Raw genomic sequence first — 21157 nt, forward strand, 5'->3', positions numbered from 1 at the left:
CGGGGATGACTGGGAGGAAGAAAAGCGAGAGGCCGACTGGTAGCAACAGCTCACTGGGGTATTTGTGGTAGTAGTTACTATCCACTCCCCGTGAAAACCGCAGCGTTTTCCAGCAGCTAATGAAATGATGATCTCTGCGTGGCCGCCTGCTGTTTCCTATTAAGTTCCAGTTAATAGCCAAGAATCCACATGACGGATTAGCTGAAAAAGATCCCCCACTTTAGTTGATGATGTTGCTCCTTTTACTGGATTTCAATACAAAAGTATTTGCTCCGTGCAGATTTCTTCCGTTTAAAAAAAAAATATATATTACATTTAATTATTGCCGATCATGAAATTTATTTTACTATCAGACAAAATTAAATACAAACAGAAGAAGTTTCCAAAATGACTGACCTGTCAAATTGAAATCAAAAATAAACATCCAAACAGAATCGGTCTGACAGCATGAAGTAGGCAGAAAGGTTTCGTCTCTCCTACTCCTGAACCGTAATGTGAAACACTCGTTTTCATTTATTTACAGGTAGCTGTTGCTACCAATGGTAACCCAACCTGTCACCAGGTTTAACACACAGCTACTTCCTCCACATAGCGTCAGGCTGGCTCAAATGGCTTTCCCCCCCCCCCCGGTAATAAACGAGATCATCATTTGGAAACTGCAAATTGCATTCACTCGTGTTATCTCGGCATGATATTAAAGTTTGTCTGAAAAACGTAAACGTGTCAAAAGAATAGAAAGAAAAGAAAAAAAAAAAAAAAAAAACAGGAAATCTGCAAGGGGCAAATATTAGTTCACAGCACTCTATACGGAAATCTAACATTTACGCTGCAAACATTTTTAAACAACAATCACTGCTCCCGCAAATGGAGATAAACAGAGGGCCGATCTAATAACTGAGCTTCCAGGAATATTTGTATGCCATCATTTGGCCATTTGCATGGTTTACCATGTTGCAGCATGTCATATAATTTGAAATGGAGTCATCTAAATGCACTGACAAGGACAGAGAATGGAAAGCAAGACAGCAGGAAGCAATGAAGCGTACAGACACACACACTCTCTCTCTCCCTCTGACACACACACACACACACACACACATCAATTGTGTGCAGAAAAACAATCTGCATCAGCGAAACTTTTCATTTTGATTAAAAACAAATGATATGGGTGTCCTGCACTGCAGCCTCTGGCATGTCACTCTATTTCTATGCAAATACAGCTTCATGGTTCGCTTTCAATTATTCCGCTTTGAGTGGCAGGCAGGCCCATGGCTGCCGTCAGAAAGGGAATCCTTGTAGAACAGAGCAAAGCAGAGAGGAGCGAGCCTGAAAATTGCAGGATCAGCGAGTTGGAACAAGCCACACACACACAAAAAAAAAAAAAAAAAAAAATCACTGCAGAATTATTCTCTCTTTTTTTTAAACACATAAGCCTCATTTGGCTTCCGTTCATGTCGGTGTTCGTCATGGTTTCTTTTAGTACCAAAACAGGTACTTTTATTTTAACTTCTCCCATTAATGGCTCAAATTTTAATAGTCAACCAGTAAATCCTTTAAGAGATTTTCTCATTAAAGTGCGGCTTCATTATTGGTGCTAATTTAGGAAACAGCTCATCTGGTGCTCACGCTGTTCCCGCTAATAAGAAAAAAAAAAAAAAAGTCAATTGTCTTTGTTCTGTGCTAGAACTCGAGCTGTGTACTCTGGAGCTCGTCTTACCTTGTTGAGGGCTCCGGCTCCGGTCAGGATAATGTGGGAGTTGTCCACTTGGATGGTCCTCTGGCCGAGCCTCACCAGATAGGCTCCGATGCCAATGGCTCTACATGTGACCTGGGAGACACGCGTTTTAACGGGTCAGAGGAGCTCGTTCGGGTATTAATACGGGTTCGGCGTTCTCACATTTTGTCTTGTTACCGCCACAAACCTCAATGTGTTTTTTTTTTTTGGGGATTTTACGTGACCTAAAAAGTTCATGGTGGGGACGGTGTGTTCAGGGTGATGTTATTTTTTACATCATGAGTTTCGGGGACTCATTGGTGGATGTGACCTGCTCTCTTTTTGCCTTTTGCAGAGATATGATTAGTCCATGTAAGCGTTCAACGAACCGAACAACAGGCCGTGGTTTAGTCACGTCTTGTCTACATAAGACATTCCTTCCTTATAAAACAAGGAACTGTCTCTGACTTGCATCCACTCAGAAAGGTAAACCTGAAACTTCAAAAGCCAAACAGAAGCACAAATCTGAACCGGAGAAGAAGATGGCCACAAACAAACTTGGTTCAGCTTGGGCTAATGTGAAAACTACTGCAGGCTTCCACAACCCATGCAGTCTCCTTAGATTATTTAATTCTGACTCTCATATGGCGAATCCGTTTAATTGTTTTTGCTGCCATTTTGAAATCTGTGATTTCCGCAAGAAAATACATTAACTCAAAGGGGTATAGTGCAAGTTCCTCTCTATTGCATCAAATATGGCGGAGAGTCAACAAAGTAGCCAGGTGATCGATGGCATGCGGCACGTCCCACCAAGCCCAGAGAATCGGCCCCGAATCTCTCTCTCATGAACTGACTAATCCAACCTATAGATGAAACTACGATAAATGGAGGATAACTAATTGTACAAGTTGGGCAATTGTTGGGGCATGTATGGGAATGATAATGAATAATATTTAACTTCAAAACTTGCAAAATGCAATTTTAAAGACACTCACGCCTTTAACGTCAACCGTCAGGATGTAAAACAGGCTAAATTCTCTAAAGGTGAACAAAAGCCACGGATCATGGACGTGTGTGGATCATCATTTCCTGTAGCTTCAATAAAATTATTTTAAAGTTTAATCAGATATGAGATTTAAAGCAGACCGGCATCTTTTAGATCCTTTGCAGTTCGCATACGGGGCTCGTAGAGGAGTGGAGTATGCAACCCTCGCTTTGTTAAACCTCTTTTTTAAAACACATGGATTTTAACGGGACACGCGGCAAGCTTTGATTTGTGGATTTTTCCTCAGCTTTTAATGCAATTCAACCACACATTTTAATCAGAAGGCTACATAAACAGCTTGATTTAAATAATTAGCTGAAGTGGATGCTGGATTTTTTTAACAAACAGGACACAGAGCTAGCCGTCTCTTAGGTTGTAAGTAGTCTCTCCAGGCAGGTGAATTGTCGCTTTTACTTTTTATCCTGTATACAAACATGTTTCACAGCCAACAAAAACTGATTTGTCATGAAGTCCACTGATGGTTGTTATTAGCCTAATCAAAGGAAATGAAAACGGCCGTGCCAAGTGATCGATGACTTTGTAAAATGGTGTGAGGAGTCTTATCTTCATCTTAATATCAACAGCATAATCAGGGCTGACCCACTGAGCTATATAATACACTGGAGTGCTAATCGCCCGCTGTTAGAACGAGTCGCTTTGAAGCCACCAGCCGCCATATTGGTACTCCCCATTTTCCCCTAGTAACTAGGGAATATGTGCGCTACAGCATCGAATAACAAGGATTTTTTTATGTTCAGGGGGAGCTTAAAACTTTTAAAATGTCTAATGCCATATACTTTATGTTATGTTCTAAAACTATCAAGTACTGAGAAAGTCATGTGCTGAGATATTTAGCATTTTAGTCATTTAAATATACATATATAACATTTATAAATATATAAATAACAATATACAAAAACATATATTTACATATCTGTATACATATATATACACATATATACATGTACAAATATTTATATGTACATATATTTAATATGAATAACATGTAAAATATTTCAGCACCTAATGTCCTAGTAGTTGATAGTGTTAGTACATCCACTGACTGTAGAATTACCAATGAAACGATTTCACACAGTCAGAAAACTGCTTTTTGTTGCAACCAAATCCTATGGGATTCTGTGAGAGTAGGGAGTAGCAAGATGGCGGCCAGTGACTTCAGTTTTTCGGCGGTCAGTCACTTAACATTTAGACTACCAGATCGATACCGTGCTTATTTACATCAACCCAAGCATGTCGTCCTCTTTTGTAGAAAAATGCCAAAAATATTTCTACTTTCTTTTTTTTTTGTGTATATCTGTACTTAAAACGTCTTCATTGACAGCAAAGTGGAACCAAATCCACATTCCTAGTTTGTGAGCACCAACTTGGCGATCAAAGCAGATTCTGACTAATACTGATAAGACTAAAGATATTATTGATTTAAGGAGAAAACCTCACAAGCACAAAGCCTCTTTCAAAGATCAGGCCATCGTCAGGATGCATTCTTACAAATACTGCAGGACAACAGCAGATGACAAATTGAAATTTGAAGCCAACTGTGAGGCAGTGTGCAAAAAGTCCCATCGGCGCCTCTTCTGCTTGAGGAAACGCTGCCATTTTCATTTTGACCGAACCATAATGACCTTTTTTTATCGTGTATTTATGGGATCAGTTTTATTCTTTTCCTTGGCGTCAAGATTTGGTCATCCAAATCTGAAAGAGAGAAGTTCCCTTCAGCAGGTGGTGAAACTGTCGTCTAGACTAATTGGAGAGCCCCGACAATCAGTCTCATCCCTGCACAGCGGGCAGCGACAACGGATGGCCACTTCTGTTTAAAATGATGACTTTCACCCGCTTCACAGGGAGCGTCAGCTTCTTCCCTCTGGAGGAAGATTCTTGGGTCATAAATGTAGGACCAGACGTCATAGAAAACAGATTTGTTCCAATACTGTTACTGAACTGAACAAGCTGAAAAGATATTACAACGCTCAATGGATTTTAACGGATTTAACAGATTTTATAAAGGTTAGCTATTGTTGTATGTTTTTTTTTATGTTCTCCATTAGTTTCAGAGTTTTATTTCTCTTATTTGTAAGGCCTGTTCGCTTCTGCGTCCAGCAGCAGTTTGATTTGTGAAGCGTGGAGCATTAGGAACATTTTATTTGAATGGCTCTGGTTAAAATGTTTGTACAAACATGTGAACCACTGCTAAACAGACCTAATATGGGTATTAATAAAGTAACCTTGAACCTTTCATCTAACCAGAGCCCCTTTTTCCACAGGTTGGCTGTGTGCCCTCCCCCATATAAGATAAGATAAGATAGTCTTTATTGATCTCACAATGGAGAAATTCACTCGTCACATCGGCTCATACAAGAAGGTGCAGAGTAGGGAAGGTGCATTCAGTTATATACAGTGAATCTTCATATATACAATGGATCAAATTGTGCTAAACTGCAAAAGAGACTTCTTCAGCACTGGCTTTCTTCTGGACATTGTTCCATACATGCTAATTATTATTAATGACTAAATACTAATTACTAATTCTATATTTTCTGAAGAAATAGCTTGCATTGGATTTCATTAAGATATTTCAGAATAAAGGGGACCAAATGCAAATGCATGCCACACTTTTCAGATTTGCATCTGCAAAACATTTGGACATTTCCCTTCCACTTCCCAATTATGTGCCACTTTGTATCTGGTGTCCTATAAAATCCCAAGAAACCATACAGAAGTTTGTGGTAGTAAGGTGACAAAATGTAAAAAGAAGTTTTTGCAAGGCACTATGCACCTCTAGTCTTTGCTTCTGAAGCGAGCAGCTGAAGTTAAGGGGTTACGCATTTGCTTTGCATGCAAATTAGTCTCACCAGATTCATGGTGATGATCTCCTCATAAGCCAGAGAGGATTCTCCGGCAATCATTCCAGATCCTCTCAGATTCTCCACACCCAGCCCCTCCTCCTTTCCAATAATGTCAGTGATCTTGTACCTGCATGGCGGGATATACAGTTTACAGCCAAACCAAATGTGACCCCGACAGGCTTTGCACGTCCAATTTTCGCACGATTTCGGGTGAACAATGCATGCCTCACTCACTCACTCCGCCATTTTCTTCCAAATAAATGAGCAGTAACAAAAAAAAAAAAAGCTAAAAATCATTACCTTGATTCTCCCTCGTCTTCCACGTGTTCACAATGTACAGAGTTAAGAGCTGAGACTTTTTTGTAGTCCTGAGGTGTGAGGTAGAGATATTTAAATCCCTGCAGAGAGAACATAGAAATCCTAATAAATTACACCTTAATACATCAACATGATGTTGATTCAACAAAACGCATTATGGATCTTTGAAACGAAGCGTGTTAATGCCAATGAATTTGTTAAAACAAATGAAATTCGCCACGTAAAGGAAAACTACTCTACAATAGACCTTATAGACGACCACTTCAATAAAAGAAGTGGGCCATTTCTATGGCCTTCCTGGCTGACCTTGTATGGATCAGCTGGGTCCTGCCAGGCCACGTGGAACATGTGTCTGATTTCCTCAGCCAGGCCGATGCGGGCGCCGCTGTTCGCTGCGATGTAGATGCGAGGGATGCCGCTCTCCCTCGCCATCTCTGAAGCCCGTAGGAACAGCACGTCCTCCTGAGGCCCAAAGGAGCCGATTTTGTGAGTGATATCATTACTTATGACGATGATCTCACGTCCCGCTGGATACTCCGGGGTCCGCAGGGTCATCCGCCATGCCACCATGCCAATCTGCGCAAAGATACAGGCAATTCAGAATGATAAACGGGGTTACAGCATTTTACATAAATTGTACAACGTGGCGTTCTCATTTTCATTTTATTTATTTTTTTGTATAAATGCGAGCATCTGAAAAAGTTCTGACTTTACAGACTATAATGCTGAATTAGGCTTTGCAGTAAAAAGTATGACAACAACTCCACAAGACAGCCAAAGCAACAGAGAGACACCTACAGAGCAAATCAGGAATTACACACTTTTTACATATATGTCCAGATCTTGACATCATAACGTCTGTTTATTATTGCATGTGTTCATGTTTGCTGCCTAACACCCTGACCTCGTTTCCTCCCGGCAGTCTGTTCATCTGCACCAGCTGACCCTGTGCGTCCAGAACCAGCTCGGTGAAGGTGAGCAGCTCAGAAGGAGGGGGGCACTCAGGCAGGTAAGCATAGGCATGAGTGGAGTGCCACAGCTTTTTCAAAGCCTAGGGAGTGACAGAAAGACAGAAATACGTCACATTTATAATCAGCATCAAACGCAAGTATTCGAAAAAGTGTTTTTCAGTACAATACCTGTCTGAACATTTCTGGAAGGTCGTAGACGTATGTGGTGCCCAGAGATTGGGCCTGGAAGCGCTTGGACTGTAACAGGTCCTTGGTCACATACGGTGTATTGATCAGCATGCCGTGCAAGGGGCCTTGCTTGTCGCCGTACGCCTGGAACATAATCTGGGAAGACAAAATGTAAAATTAGTCTATTTGCTAACATGCTGTTGACTTCAATTTTGGGATTAAAGACAACAAAAGTAAATAAAACAAAATCCCTAAATAAATCATAAGATTCAAAGTCACTGAAAAAAAAAAATCTGGTTCATAGTTAAATTGTGAAGCAACTATAAAGAGTAATATGTTTGAAATTAATAAAAGAGTAGGGATGCACCTGTCAGAAGGTTTGCTGATTCTGATTTATTAAAAGCATAAAAGAAAACCTGTCTCAGTCCTTTTGATTAAATATATAAAGACATCAATGGACAAAACCTCCCCAAAAAAACAGAAATGTGCACAAACAAAGACTTTTTGTGATGGTTTAATGTAGGTTTAGCTTCTTCATTTGTACACTAAATGAATCAGTGAATCACAGCGATGAATGGATGATGACCCGATGACTGGATGATGCAAACCTTACCTGATCTGCTGCACGAGGCAACATAACACCAAAACAATTGTCCACCAGGCAAAAGACACAAAACCCTCCAGATAATCCCAAATCTTAAGAGTGAGTTTAAAAAAAAAAATCTAATTAAAAACTCTTCACTAGCTTAAATAAGCAACCAGAGACCGGATTGGACTTGTAGTCCCTTGCCCGAGACTGGACAATAAAAAGAGGTTGAGATGGAAAATGGATGAGTGCCCCACCTGACGATCTTTGGGCCCCACCTGTCCCGTCCGGGAGTCGGTGACCTCCTTGTACAGGCTGATGTCCAGATAGTAGCCCGACTCATTGGTTAGGAAGAGGCGGATGGGAATTTGCTTTCCCGTCGGGGTCAGGCGGATGTTGATTTTCAGTTCGGCTTGCAGGACGCGGAGCTTCCACAGACGGCTGCCGTAACGCATCACCATGGATCGCACCGACTCCTCGATCTGACGTCAGCACAGAATCAAATCACGAGGCGTCAGACGTCAAACGTGTGAATCAGAGGCGTCAGATCTTTTGGCGAACCTTTGATGGGTCCATGATGACCGTCGGGACAAAGTTGAGGAAGATGTGGTTGCAGTCCGTCCGCACAGTTGTGTTGTTGAAAGCCACCTCCAGCTCATCCATGGCTTCCAGCAGGAGACGCTCTGCTTCGTTGTGAAGGTATTCAAAGGAAGCTTCCTATTACAAAACCAGATAAAGATAAGTGTCAGTTTTAACTACCTTGACAGAAATAAAAAAATAAATAAAAAATAGAATTAGAGATTCAGTGAGATATCCACTGTTGGCAGGAGTTGGATGGCTTCCAGTTTGATTGGCCTTGACATGATGAACAGCTGGCAAGAACCACAATAATCGAATTATTTCCTGATTACAGAACCCACTATAAATGCTGCCGGGTCATGCTGACACCAACACTCATTGGTGTGGGAGTAGTTTAAGGAGGGTAGAGGACTTTAAGATAGCCGTTTACAGCGTCAGATACGTTTAATGAAGTCGGAGGAAGCACAGAAGCCACTGCAGACTTATCTGCAGTTCATTCTGGCTGTGAGAGAGCAAGTCTCTTCAATGTTGATATCAAGGAAGCTGAACAGACTACATATAGGAAAGTCGCTCTGTTTTATCCTTTGCTGGATTAGGAATTGTTGGCAGCGCTCTGAAAATCTCAGAGCTGAGGTCAGGGTCTAAATTATCTAGGAAGGAAAAAAGGAGGACTGTTGTTTTAGAAATGCTCAAGTCTTAGTGGCGGTAAAATAACTTTATGTTTTCTCACCTTTGTGACCAGATCGGAGTGGCGGATGATCGCTCGGACAAAGAAACGGTAGTCGGTGACCTCTGCGCCCACCTCCACTCGGGCTGCGCCCAGATACAGGTGCATCTTGTGGTTGGCGCAGGGGATGGCGGTTAGAGCAAAATTGCGCATGCGGTTGAGCTCCAACTGGAACGCCAACGCCGGCTCCAGGTGCCGATAGATCCTGTCCTCCTCGAACTGAGAAAGAAAAAAAAACAACAGTGGAGACACAGATTACCACCAGTTACTGCTAGAAAGTTTTTGGATGACCTTTCATATCTAAACATTATTTTCTCTAGTTATAATATCTAAAAGTCTTTCTAATAGGAGGAGTAGTGGGGGGAACGTATTAGAACCGAGCTGAAATAAGAGTACAGGCGCCTTGGAGCACCGCAATGTATTAAGTAAATGAAATCCTGAACAATCTTAATCTCAGGAAGCTGCTAATGGGTGTCATTTCTCTTAAATGGGGAACATAATTAAAGAGTTCATTACTGTAATGAGTTTTAGTGGTGTGTAGTTGCACAGAAACTATCAGGCGTGGTGGACAAGAAGAGCCATCACTGATTCGGAAATAATAAAACTCTGTAGTGCCGAGGGAGGGGCGAGGGTGGGGAATCTTTTCTTTTCACACATAATATGAATGGAGGCATGTTAACCAAACAGTTTAACGCTAGCAACTGAAGATATTTAGCGAAGGACGGACAATTTAGCGCGCCTCTGGTCAACACCTACCTTATCTCTCGCCCGGAATGTGAAGAACTTTGGGAATTCTCTCTGTGAATTACATTTAGATAAATACAGAAATTAAAACAAAGACACTTGTTCTGAATGTGACCTCTAAGCATTTAATCCTAACAAAGTTTAAAAGCAGGTTGGAAAGGCAAGAGCTTGTGCTGCTCCATGGTAAGTAACCCTGCTGCGTTCTCAATGCAGCGCATCGATGTTTTCTCACTATATAATTTATCAGTCAAACAATCAGAGAGTTCACAAAAGCAGCAAGTCATCGTCGCTACACTGACGGGCGACATATACATGCAGCGCTTGTTACGCTGATGAATAAAATATCTTCTTTCCTCGGGGACATGCGATCTTCGGAATAATGCCGGGGTAGCGCCGGTTGACGTTATCAGATGAAAGTGTCCCACTTGCCAAAACAATGCCAGGGCGATTGGAGATGCTCTCATCAGCTCACAGCCGACGCCATGATGAGAGAGCCGCAAACCTCCAAAGACATGATTTGGTGCTGTGATTAAACATCGCTTTCACTTAACATTACATATTTATAGAGAAACGTATTTCGCAAGGTGAGCTCTGAGCATGCATAATGGTGAAAGCTAGTGAGAGACTCGCCATGTAACGGGGGGGGGGGGCAGTTAGCATGAATGGGCTCTCATTATGGCCCCACGAAAGGGGGAAATCAAAGGGTATTGTTGAAATGACAGCAGAGGTGGAAGACTCGGAAATGTCTCCAAATTTAATCCTGATCCTATGCTGTTTTGTAAATGTAAGTGCCAGTGTAATGTGCTCAGGCTTACATAGTATGATCACTCTGCTGAAAGAGGGGCAGGAGCCCAGGAACCCTGTGATTTCATGTGCCTTGAAAACATTTTTGAACTTTACAATTTGTAATGTTATAATCACAAATGCCAATGTATGTTATTGGGCTTTGTGTGACTGAAAAACAAAAAAAAAAAGGAAGAAGAGACATGAATTTCTTCTTTTTTTCTTTTTTTAAATCAGCATAAAAAGGGAACCAACCAAGACATGGCCATCCATTGAAACTGACTGGCCGGACAACAAGGCCATAAATCAGAGACGCAGCTGAAAGGATCCAAAGGATCACCATCCAGCACCCTGAAACATGGTGGTGGCAACAGGGAAGCTAGTCAGAGTAAATGGAAAGATGGATAAACTAAATACATAATGGACTGCAAAAGATTTGTGCAGTTTGCCACGGTTTGACAAGACAGCCAGAGCTGCAATGATCTAGTTTAGATCAAAGGATTTTCATGGGTTAGAATGGCCTAGTCAAAGTCCAGACCTGAATTAAAATAGGAAAGGAAATCCATCACACTGAAGTCTGTAGTTGTAATGTGACAAAAGGTGGAAAATGTCAACACATCACATCTAACTGGATATTTAATGTGCTACTGGTTGAGAAAAAACAACAACAACAACAAAAAAAAACACAACCAGAATTTACTCATCTCTCAATACTTACATGAAACCTTTGGTCCACCTCACAGTTGACTTGTTTCCTGAAATCCTACCATCAAAAATGAGCAAAAGCGAGGCATGCAGAAAGAAATACAGAGAAGAAAAAAAGGGGGAAACAAGCTAAATATTAAATTATTAGTGCAATTATCACAGTAATGCAGTTCAATGAGATTGTTCATAAAAAAATATTAATTACAGAAAGAGACATGCGAGACTTATAACATTTGTTATATCCTGTGACATGCCGCTAAGAACAGCTCAATTGGTGACATGCAGCGAAGGAGACGGTGTTCTCTGGGTAAATATGAAGCAAAACGCCCACCTTCTGCGCAACGAGGAACGTCAGTCTTCGGATGCCATGTTCAAATAGTAAAGATTTCTGGGGAGTAAAAAAAACAAAACACAATTTTAGCGCTGTAGGACCTTTCTTGGGTATTTAAAATGTTAAACGTGTCTTCTGAAGTTGGGACAAAGGCTTTATTTAAAACAGAACTCACCTTCGTCTGAGTGAACTCCCGAAACATGGCTGCCAGGCCATCGTCATCGATGTCGCTGTCGGTCTTTATAGCTACATTCAGGATGTGGATCGGCTCTTCCTGGACACTCTGTATCATAAAGTAAGCGACCTCTGCGTTAGGTCGACAAACATATAGGTCCAGTTACATGTCTGCGCTGGTCTCTTTTCGTCACCTTGTTGTCCTCTTCACCAAACAGGACAGGATTGCCTCCATCAGGGAACAATGGACTCGCCGGAGGAGAGTCAGAAAAGCAGCTCAGGACATCATTAATGTTCCTGTAAGTACACAAAAATCATAAAATCTATAAATTAAATATGTAATATTTTATTTTTCTCTCAATTAGTGACACTGAAATTAAGTTTGTTTTTTTTTCTAAATGGAGGAACCGACCTTGTAAACTCTTGGAAGGAGCGGAAAGAAACCATGGCTCCCATACGTTGACATGGGGGTGTAAACGATGTGTCAAGCAGGACGTCACTTACACTGGCCATGTGCATCATGCCATAGTGATTCAGGTTGGATGAGAAAGACATCCTAATATTTAGACAGAAAACAATGGTGAGGAAAACCCAACAGTTAAAAAAAAATGTCATTAAAAGGTACCCAGGACCACCTTAAAAAAATTCAACAGTTTTGATGTCTCGGTTATTTAACAGTTAGACTTTAGAGATGCACCAAGAAATCAACGGGTGAATGGAACAGGAACGCTTTAGTCTGATGGGCCAAGAATCTAATGTAAACGATCGACCGGTCAAAACCTGCCTAAAAACGCCTGTATTCGTTAAGAAGACATTTCTACAAAATGAAGAGATGGAACTGTGACAGAGCGAGAGAAAGCAAGACTTTCTGCAGATAACAGAAGGACTGAATGAAGTGGAGACAAAGTGGCCCTGTTTTATCCTTTTGAGCTTTGCACGCCCGTTTTTTGGCCTTGTCAGAATATCAACATTTTCTTGATTATGCCCAAGGACAATGCTGTTTTTGTAATGCTAGCCAGACTACTTGCTAATATAACATGCTAAAGATAGATTAAAGAAGACTGCTGTTTTAGTCATGCTAGCTATAATTATTGCTCCTTTAGACTGCTATAGCTAGCTAAACCAGACAACAATGCCGGTCTCGCCTCCCTTCTTGAACACCTTACCTTTCAAAGAGTAGGCTATCAGCGAGAATGAAAGGGAAGGTGTACAAGATGGTGGTGAGACCAGCAATGTTGTCTGGTTTAGAGACAGTGGCACTGAGGAAGGGACGGGAGGAAAAGTTGCAGGTAGCAGAGATGAAGATGTTGAGGTTCTCTTTGGAGGTGACAAGTACAGATTGGATCAGGAATGACTACATCACCGGGACAGCACATGTTAGATGTATTGGAGATAAAGCTAGAGAGGACAGACTGAGATGGTTTGGACATGTACAGACTCAGAAGAGGGATACTGAGAACATTGGTAGAAGGACGTTGGGAGGAGGATGGAACTGCCAGGCCTAGAAGAAGATCAAAGAGGAGATTTGTGGATGGAGTGAAAGAGAACATGAAGGTAGCTGGAGTGAGACAAGAAGATTCAGAAGATGTGGGTTAGATGGAGACAGATCACTTGCTGTGGCGACCCCTGAACGGGAAAAGCCGAAAGAAGAAGAAGCTATTTTAAAGTGCAATGTAAAAATGTTGTCTTTGAATTAAATTTTAAAAAGTTAAGATGTGTGATATGAACTCTTTTTCTATTGTAAATAATTAAGGATGTTCTTATGGTAGATGGCTTGTACTTGTACAGCACTTTAAGTAGTCCCAAAGCGCTTTACACTACAGTCATTCACCCATTCACACCCTGTCGGTGGTGAGCAGTGTTGGTAGCCAGCTGCCCTTGGGGCAGGCTGACAGAGGTGAGGCTGCCATACATCGGCGCCACCAGACCCTCTGACCACCCCTAGCAAGCAATTTGGGTGAAGTGTCTTGCCCAAGGACACAATGACTGAGATGGTCAGATCGGGTGATAGAACCGGCAACCCGCCAATTGCAGGATGAATTCCTTCAATCCTGCGCCACTGTCGCCCCTTATATCGTCTCGCAGCATACTAAAGAGAAATCAGTATTGTTAACTCTATAAAACAGTGCAGGTCGGAAGTTGGCAAAATTGGGATCGGTGCATCTCTGATTAATTTTGTAGTACAGCAAAAAGTTGCAGATATTAGATACAACGGATTTGAGAAATCAAAACTGAATGAATTTAGAGAAAAGAAAGAATTAAAAGTAATATAAAGTAACTGATACAGACTTTGTCAATAACTTTAAAACAAGGACAGTATACTGTTCATTTGACCAAAGAAGGCTAGATCCACCAGAAAGACCCTTTAGATTGTTTCCTTTCATTTGGTTGGGTGTTAGTAAGTTGGTGAGGTAAGGCATCCCAGAAGTTGCACCCAGTGACCACTAAAGAGGTTTCTAAGTCCAACCTGTCTTCAGATTCCAAATCTGAGGTATTTTTCTTCTCAGCATTCTCATCCTTAGCTCCACTATCCAGGGATTTAAGCTGCTGTCGTTTTGGTTCCCTTGCTTTAGCATCCGAGGAGATAAAATAGTCCAGGATGGGAGCAGTCTTTTTCCTGACAGGGCAGTTAGAGGTTTCAGTACTGGATATTATTACTGGTATCTGTCCATTCTCCTATAACCATCTTTTTTTTTATCTATCGTTAATCATCATCTGAACAACGCTGATAGAGTACACAACCGTTTGGTTTAAACACCTGATTAAACACCTGATTTGCATACAAACAAACATTTGCACAAATATGAAATGCCAACAGCCTTGCTACTATCAAATTCTACAAGATTGCACAAGAATCAAGTTTCCTTGTTAGATATATTTTTAGACATTTCCAGGATTTGGTTGAGGATGAAATGTAATTTCTACTTCATCATGCAGCTAGCTAGTCCACAATGATTAGTCTATGCAATAAAAACAATGTTTACAATACCTGTTGAGAGTTGGGATGTTCCCTCTGCAATCAAACAACATTCGATTACTACGTGGTTAGTGTCAAGCATCAGCAGAAGACAGTCAAGGTGAAGGAATGTGAGAATGCCACTCTGTGTTTTTTATCAGCGTCTAATGTTCACATGAGAACAGAAGAGGAAGCGAATGGAAAAAAGAAGCACATAACCCGCTTCCTGACGGCTCCTTTTGAAAACAATCCATGAGATGTTGAAAACCTCCTTGTTCAGAGAACAAAGAGGGTGTCGTTTAACACTCTCATGCTGTTGTGTCGTCCGAAGTTATGTGTTAAATGTAAAGGTTAATTCAGCCGTGTCAAATAAATAGCATGCAACAGCCTGAGAAAATAATGGCATTTGCAGGATTTATGCTAAGAAAATCAGCAAAATCCAAGTAACAGAGCACAAAAAAAAAATAACAAGCAGCAAGGAAGGAGCAAGCAAAAGCATCAAAACATCCACGCAGACAAATCAAAAAAGCAAATCTAAAATCCAGCAAATCTAACATCTTTTTTGTGTCCAAAATTAAATACAGTATATTTACATCGGTTTCCTACAATAAAAGGGAAATCAGCTCATTTAGTTCTCATATATGGGATTTTGTTGCTTATGGTCGTCATAAAATCTACACACCAAACCACTTTAGCTCTGTCTTCTGAAACGCATTTATTTGTTTCTTTAGAAAAAACGGATAAGAATGAAGCACACACTAGCTAACATAGGTAATCGGAATAAAGGGCTGATCAGAATAAAAATGCATCATGTAAACACAGCAATCGGAATGAAATTATAATATGAATGAGAGGGGTGGTCTGTGCCGATTGATAATCTGATCAACGTGCATGTAAACGCTGGGCAAGATCAAGTTATTCTCAATGTGGCAAACTGACCCGAGTGCGCATGTGCGACCGACTTAAACGTGACGTCACGTAGCGGAAATACGTTGGGAAGCAAAACTGTCGGGGCTCCCGATACAACCTTACTATTAGAAACATTAAAAGAGGTCAAATTTGTTATTTATTTTGTAACATTTCAACCGCAATTAGAACCTAGTGCAAGTCCAGCCTGGGTGCTCAGAAAACAAAGAAACTCGGATAATACTGCTTTGTTTACTATTTGTTATTCAGCAAAGACAGAAGTTCTTCTGTTTTTTAAGGGAAATTTGATAACTGCGCATGTCGGAGTGGTTCTATTCTGAATACAGCCAGGTGCATACACGCACATTATGATAGGATTTAATGATTGTGAGCCCATATAAATCCGATTATGTAATCCGAATATATTTCAATCGGATCGTGAAATTTTGTGCATGTAAACATAGCTAATGAACGGCACATGGATGAAATTTTAATAAATCATTAAGAAATCATTGACTTTATTGGGTTAATTTGTGGAAATTACCAACTGTACAATATATTTTTTGTCATAGCAAAACTATAAACTTCAGCGTGTTTTGTTGCGATTTTATGTGGTAGACCTAGACAAACTAGTTTATAAATATGAAGTGGAAGGAAAAGGACAAATGCTTTTCAACGTTTTATACAACAAAATCTGAAAGTTGTGGTATGTAACTATTCACCTCGATCTACTCCTGGTAAAACTTGAAAATATGCTGTCTACAGAGATTCCCCTTCTAATCTGATTGATCTTGAACACTTTTTTTATGATGAAAAATAGGCAAAAATATCTGTGTCTAGAAGTGCAAATCTAGTAAAGACCATTAGCGGTCATTGAAGCAAAAAGTGATTCTAGATTGCATCACCCAGTAGTAGGGCTGGATGATAATTCAATAACAATATATATCAATTGATAGACATATATCGATGATAGAAAAAAAGGGTCAATAAAAAGTTAAATAAAATAACAGTTTTCCTTCCTTTTTCATTCTAGCTATGTAGGTTAATATTACATTCATTACATCCTTCCAACCAATCACAACGCAGACCCAGGAATGCGCCGTCACCAAGCCACTCCCCCTTCAAAGACTTCAGAGAGCACGTTTTTTTTTTTCTTTTTAAAAAACTTGCAGTATTGGTAAAATGTTGGATGAATAAAGGGCTGAGTTTGAATTCAGTGTTTGTGAGTACTGTATCTAAAAATAGGTCGCTAAGCAACAGCATAAAATAGCCTGGGCAGCACTTACTAATATATTTGTTTTCAATTTGTTGATAATTATCAATGTCGGTCAATATAATTTGTATTTTATCAATATGCTTTTTTTTTTCTATATTGTCCAGCCCTACCCAGGAGGGCTTCACCGGTCACCCTTTGTAACATAAAATCCCCCAAAAACACTGCAAAGTTTGTGGATGTAACCTCAGAATGCCAAAAATTCAAAGAATATGAATGTTGTGAAAGGCCCTGTACATTTGTGGCCAAACACACGGCAGTGCTATCAGAATGCAAACATCTTTCCTGTGGAAAAATAAATAAAAAATGCCCACTGAAAGAAAAAACTCTACACTGCCATAATAGGGGAGAAGTAGAAAAATAAGCTGCAGCTCGTCAGACGGTCCCGGTCATGCGTTACCTGTTGGGATGTGAGGTGGGAAGCATGAACTGGAACTCTACTACACACGTGTTGTCCTTCAGCTGCCGGTGCTGAACACTGTTGAGCTCGTAGGCAATGTATGCTCTGCGCACGTACACCTGAGTTCATTGGAGACGAAGCCACAGACAAGGTCAGGTAGGTGAAAGCCCACGTTTAAGTTCGTTGACTTACAGCTACAGGGAACCTATTGGCAGATTGAGATCATTCCTCATCTCACCTCGAGGGCAGCCATCCTGACGACCTGATTGCTGTGGTAGAAGAAGTTGGGCAGAACGTCAAAGATGGAGGTTTCCGAAAGGATGAGTTTCTAGGGAGGAAAAAAAAAAAAAAGGATATTTAGACATCTAACCCATTAGTTGGAGTAATAATGGAAATCACAACCTACAGCTACCTTGTTTGCAACCTACCTGCAAGTTCTCAATGCAGAACTGGTGTCCATACATATCAATGGCGGACAGGAAGATGGACTCCACCTGGTTGTGTCGTAGCTCATAGGAGGGAAGGTGGGACGCTATCAGAACCTGGGTGAGGAAGATTAATGGGGTCCTTCAGGCATGTGACAGAGCGCAATACTTCTTTACTTATCTTATGACATCTTGCAACAGGGTATACCTTCATGCAGTTTTAACTCCAGAATTTGTCTGCGGCTATAGAGTGTGAAGCATGTAATTATCCATCTTTGTCTAAATTCATACTCATTAGAATCTCCTGTCGCTATTAAAGTCTCTGCTACTGTAGTGGGCTTGTACTGACATCTGGTGGTGGAGTTACGAAAACCTCCTGGCTTCGCCTGATTGGTCGCATTTACCGCCTCGGCAGGAAATTGAACAGTCCTGCCTTTTGTTCACACATGCACATGTTTCCTATTTCTGTTTGTTGCCTGGAGGATTTAGCGTGCCGTTGCTGAACAGAACAGGAGACGGAGACAGCATCTGACCTGGCGAGCGCGCAGAGCCACCTTGGCATTTGTCGTCTTGCTGAGCTGCGTGAGCTCGGTCAAAATGGTCATCAGTTCATCTGTCAGCGTGGGATCACGGCCGCAGAGCTGATCCTGAGCACATAGCATTAAAAAAATAAATCCAGATTAATGATAAACCTTACATCTCTAGCCTACCTAATATCTCAGTTAAACTGCAGGCAAATGTGTTATAAATCAGTAATAAACAATTCATAAATCATATTTTTCAGAAAATAAACACAGGTTGGTTGCAGCATATATAAACCATACTGTGCTATTTAAAGTTTTAAAAAAAATTACAAATATCAATTGGATATTAACGACATCTAAAATCTAACTGGGTAAAAAAAAGAAAAAGAAAAAGAAAGATATATCCAAAAATAATGCGGAAATTATTTGCCACCACTAGTGAAGATGTCTCAAAAAGCCTTAAAATTATTCATCTCTAACTGGTAATACTGAATAAATCCAACTTTCAGTTTGAGATTTATTCAATAACAAAACAATTTTGTGTTAAGAAATAATAGTTTCTAAGCATATAATCCAGGCAGGCACTTAACATAGTGATATCCCAGACCTCTGAATTATCTTGTTACTGAAATGTCCTCCACAAATAAACTTGCCTTGCCCTTACAAACCCCTGAACATTGATGTAATTTGAGAGTTTTTACATTGAGACTTTATACTGGACCCCTCATGTTTTGAGCTGATGCCCCCTGCCAGGGCATTATCCATACTTAGCCTTTTTAAGTTGGAAAGAGCGTCTATGAACGTCTGATTAGTAAACCCAGATGTTCTGTTTCCCCTCAGTTAAAAGTATCGGCCCATTTCTCTTTGGCACAAGGTGGATTAGGACCTATTATCTTCTTGCGCATGCAGAGACCAGGATGCCAAGGGGCGTAAAAAAAAAAAAAAAACAGCATCTGCGACGTTTACTGTTAGACTAAACGACTAAAACTTTAGGATTTTACTAATTTTTTGTAAGACAAGAGGAATCTATTGTATGGTTTTATACACGTCGCAACCAGGGGAGCTAAGACATTTGACTTTTGTCCAACACAATGAAAGGAAGAAAATTCTGAAACAATCTAGTTTGGACACTCACAATCAGCATAGTAACCAGCAGGTTCTTCTTAGTGACTTGTGCGTGGGAGAAAATGTAGTTGACAACGTTAACCATGTCACCTTTGTTTTCCTCTCGAAGTGCAAACACGCACTTGTCGTAGTGTCCTGCAAAGAAACCAACGGAAGGGAAGACGAGATAAAGCGCTCCGCCGGATAAAGAGACGATGTGAGCGCAGAACGGGATTTACTGAAGGGTGTGTCTCATTCTCACCATTCTGGAACTGGATCTCTACTTTCAGGTACTGCCTGAGCAGGTCCATCACCACCGCCTTCATGTGGCCTCGGATGCCACTGCGGTACCTAGTGGAGACGAACGAACAAGTACGGCCTTATGTGAAGAAAGTGTGAAGCTCCGGCGGCGCTTACACCGAGAGTACGGATGTGTGTGACACCATAAGCTGTGGTGTACGCATGGCTTACTTTTGCACCAGCTGGACAATGCTTTGAGTGTTCATGAAGAAAACCTCTCTCTCCGATTTCTTGTTGAGAGTAGCAGCGTGGCTGTCCAGGATGTTTGCAATCTGGAAACGATGAAGTAAATCTATTTAATACCAGGAGAAACCTATTCTAACGTGTAAAACAGGGGTGTCAAACATACGACCCGCGGGCCGGTTCCGGCCCGCCGAACAATTTAGTCCGGCCCGGTGGCTAAATGTATTATCATAAAAAAAAAAATAAAAATAAAAAAAAAAATAAGAATTGTTGTCTTAATGCCAAAAAGAGCTCATCAGATTTGATTTCACAAGTGGAGCAGTATTGCTTTTGCCATAGTGCTCCGCTTGATTTATGCATGTGAATAGTTTTATTATGATTCATGCGGGGAATATCTAAAATGATAGATAGGAGAGGAAAGGAAGAACAGGTAAGAGAGGAAAGGAAGAACAAAAAGAAAAAAAGAAAAGGTGAAAGAAAGGAGATAAAAGGAAGAGAATGATAAAACAATTTTTGAAAAAAACATGTACTTCGTTTAATTGAAAATCTGCAGTTCATATATTGTCCACGAGGGGCGCTGTGTTTTAATCAGCAGATGGTAGCACTGAGCTTCAGATGTGGAAAATTGATTTTAAATCATTTCTTAATTTTTATCTGTTGTATTTTGTAATGCAGGACAGTGTTTTTAAGTTCCAAAAAATGTGAATAAATGTTTTTCAACATTGTACAATCACTGTGATCAGTTCTTATGCATAATGCACAAGTAAATGTTTAACGGAGTAAAAGTATTGTTGAAATTGCACATACTTTTCTTAGAAACGCTGAGGCTATTCATAATATATTGTGTAAAAGTGAAATTCGTTTAATATAAAAATCAACAACAAGTCCACTTTTATAGGTTCTATTTAATCTTGCAATGAGTTTACTCATGTGGCCCTCTTGAGATCAGATTAGGCTGTATGCGGCCCCTAAACCAAAATGAGTTTGACACCCCTGATGTAAAACCTGCAACCGTTTTCTAGAAAAACTAAGTTTCTGTAGATTAGGCCTAAGATTTAAGTGATAGCGCATGCGAGAGAAGCAATGTGCACATAGGTAGGGGTGAGAAATGTGTTTCGTGGTGCACCTGCTGGCTGGGGAACTGGCACAGCACAGACGTTATGTTGCTGGCGTACTGAGCCATCTCCTTCTTAATTGCCTTCTCCACGGCTGGGGGGATCCGGCCGGAAACGCTGGTCATGATGTCCTGAAGCTCCAGGAGGGGCAGGGAGGGGTCACGCATGGTTTTCATCAGCCTTTCCACCCACTCTTTCAGCTGGGAGACGCACAAAGCAAACGTTCGTAAGCATCCACTGCTGCAACATCTAACCGGAGCTT

The 21157-nt window shown here is 40.8% G+C and overlaps 1 protein-coding gene across 10 annotated transcripts in view; it reads right to left on the reverse strand.

Moving 5' to 3' along the window:
* acaca (acetyl-CoA carboxylase alpha) overlaps positions 1–21157 on the reverse strand; it is a 55622-nt gene that overhangs the window by 18531 nt on the left and 15934 nt on the right. The window contains exons 20-44 of one of the 10 annotated variants that reach the window (XM_036143334.1): positions 20907–21095; positions 19769–19869; positions 19560–19648; positions 19329–19453; positions 18203–18316; positions 17673–17786; positions 17483–17572; positions 17245–17363; positions 14699–14722; positions 14177–14326; positions 12122–12265; positions 11904–12006; positions 11711–11818; positions 11536–11592; positions 11218–11262; positions 9729–9770; positions 8976–9191; positions 8228–8383; positions 7945–8148; positions 7081–7236; positions 6846–6992; positions 6248–6517; positions 5924–6021; positions 5630–5750; positions 1718–1828 (exon numbers count right to left, since the gene is read on the reverse strand). In XM_036143334.1, coding sequence (XP_035999227.1) covers positions 1718–1828; positions 5630–5750; positions 5924–6021; positions 6248–6517; positions 6846–6992; positions 7081–7236; positions 7945–8148; positions 8228–8383; positions 8976–9191; positions 9729–9770; positions 11218–11262; positions 11536–11592; positions 11711–11818; positions 11904–12006; positions 12122–12265; positions 14177–14326; positions 14699–14722; positions 17245–17363; positions 17483–17572; positions 17673–17786; positions 18203–18316; positions 19329–19453; positions 19560–19648; positions 19769–19869; positions 20907–21095 — 3093 coding nt within the window. Of the gene's footprint in view, positions 1–1717; positions 1829–5629; positions 5751–5923; positions 6022–6247; positions 6518–6845; positions 6993–7080; positions 7237–7923; positions 8149–8227; positions 8384–8975; positions 9192–9728; positions 9771–11217; positions 11263–11535; positions 11593–11710; positions 11819–11903; positions 12007–12121; positions 12266–14176; positions 14327–14698; positions 14723–17244; positions 17364–17482; positions 17573–17672; positions 17787–18202; positions 18317–19328; positions 19454–19559; positions 19649–19768; positions 19870–20906; positions 21096–21157 lie in introns of all 10 variants that reach the window. The other 9 variants (XM_021317586.2, XM_036143336.1, XM_021317589.2 and 6 more) reach the window with 9 other exon arrangements.

This window comes from Fundulus heteroclitus, chromosome 11, assembly GCF_011125445.2.
Source record: "Fundulus heteroclitus isolate FHET01 chromosome 11, MU-UCD_Fhet_4.1, whole genome shotgun sequence".
NCBI lineage: Eukaryota > Metazoa > Chordata > Actinopteri > Cyprinodontiformes > Fundulidae > Fundulus > Fundulus heteroclitus.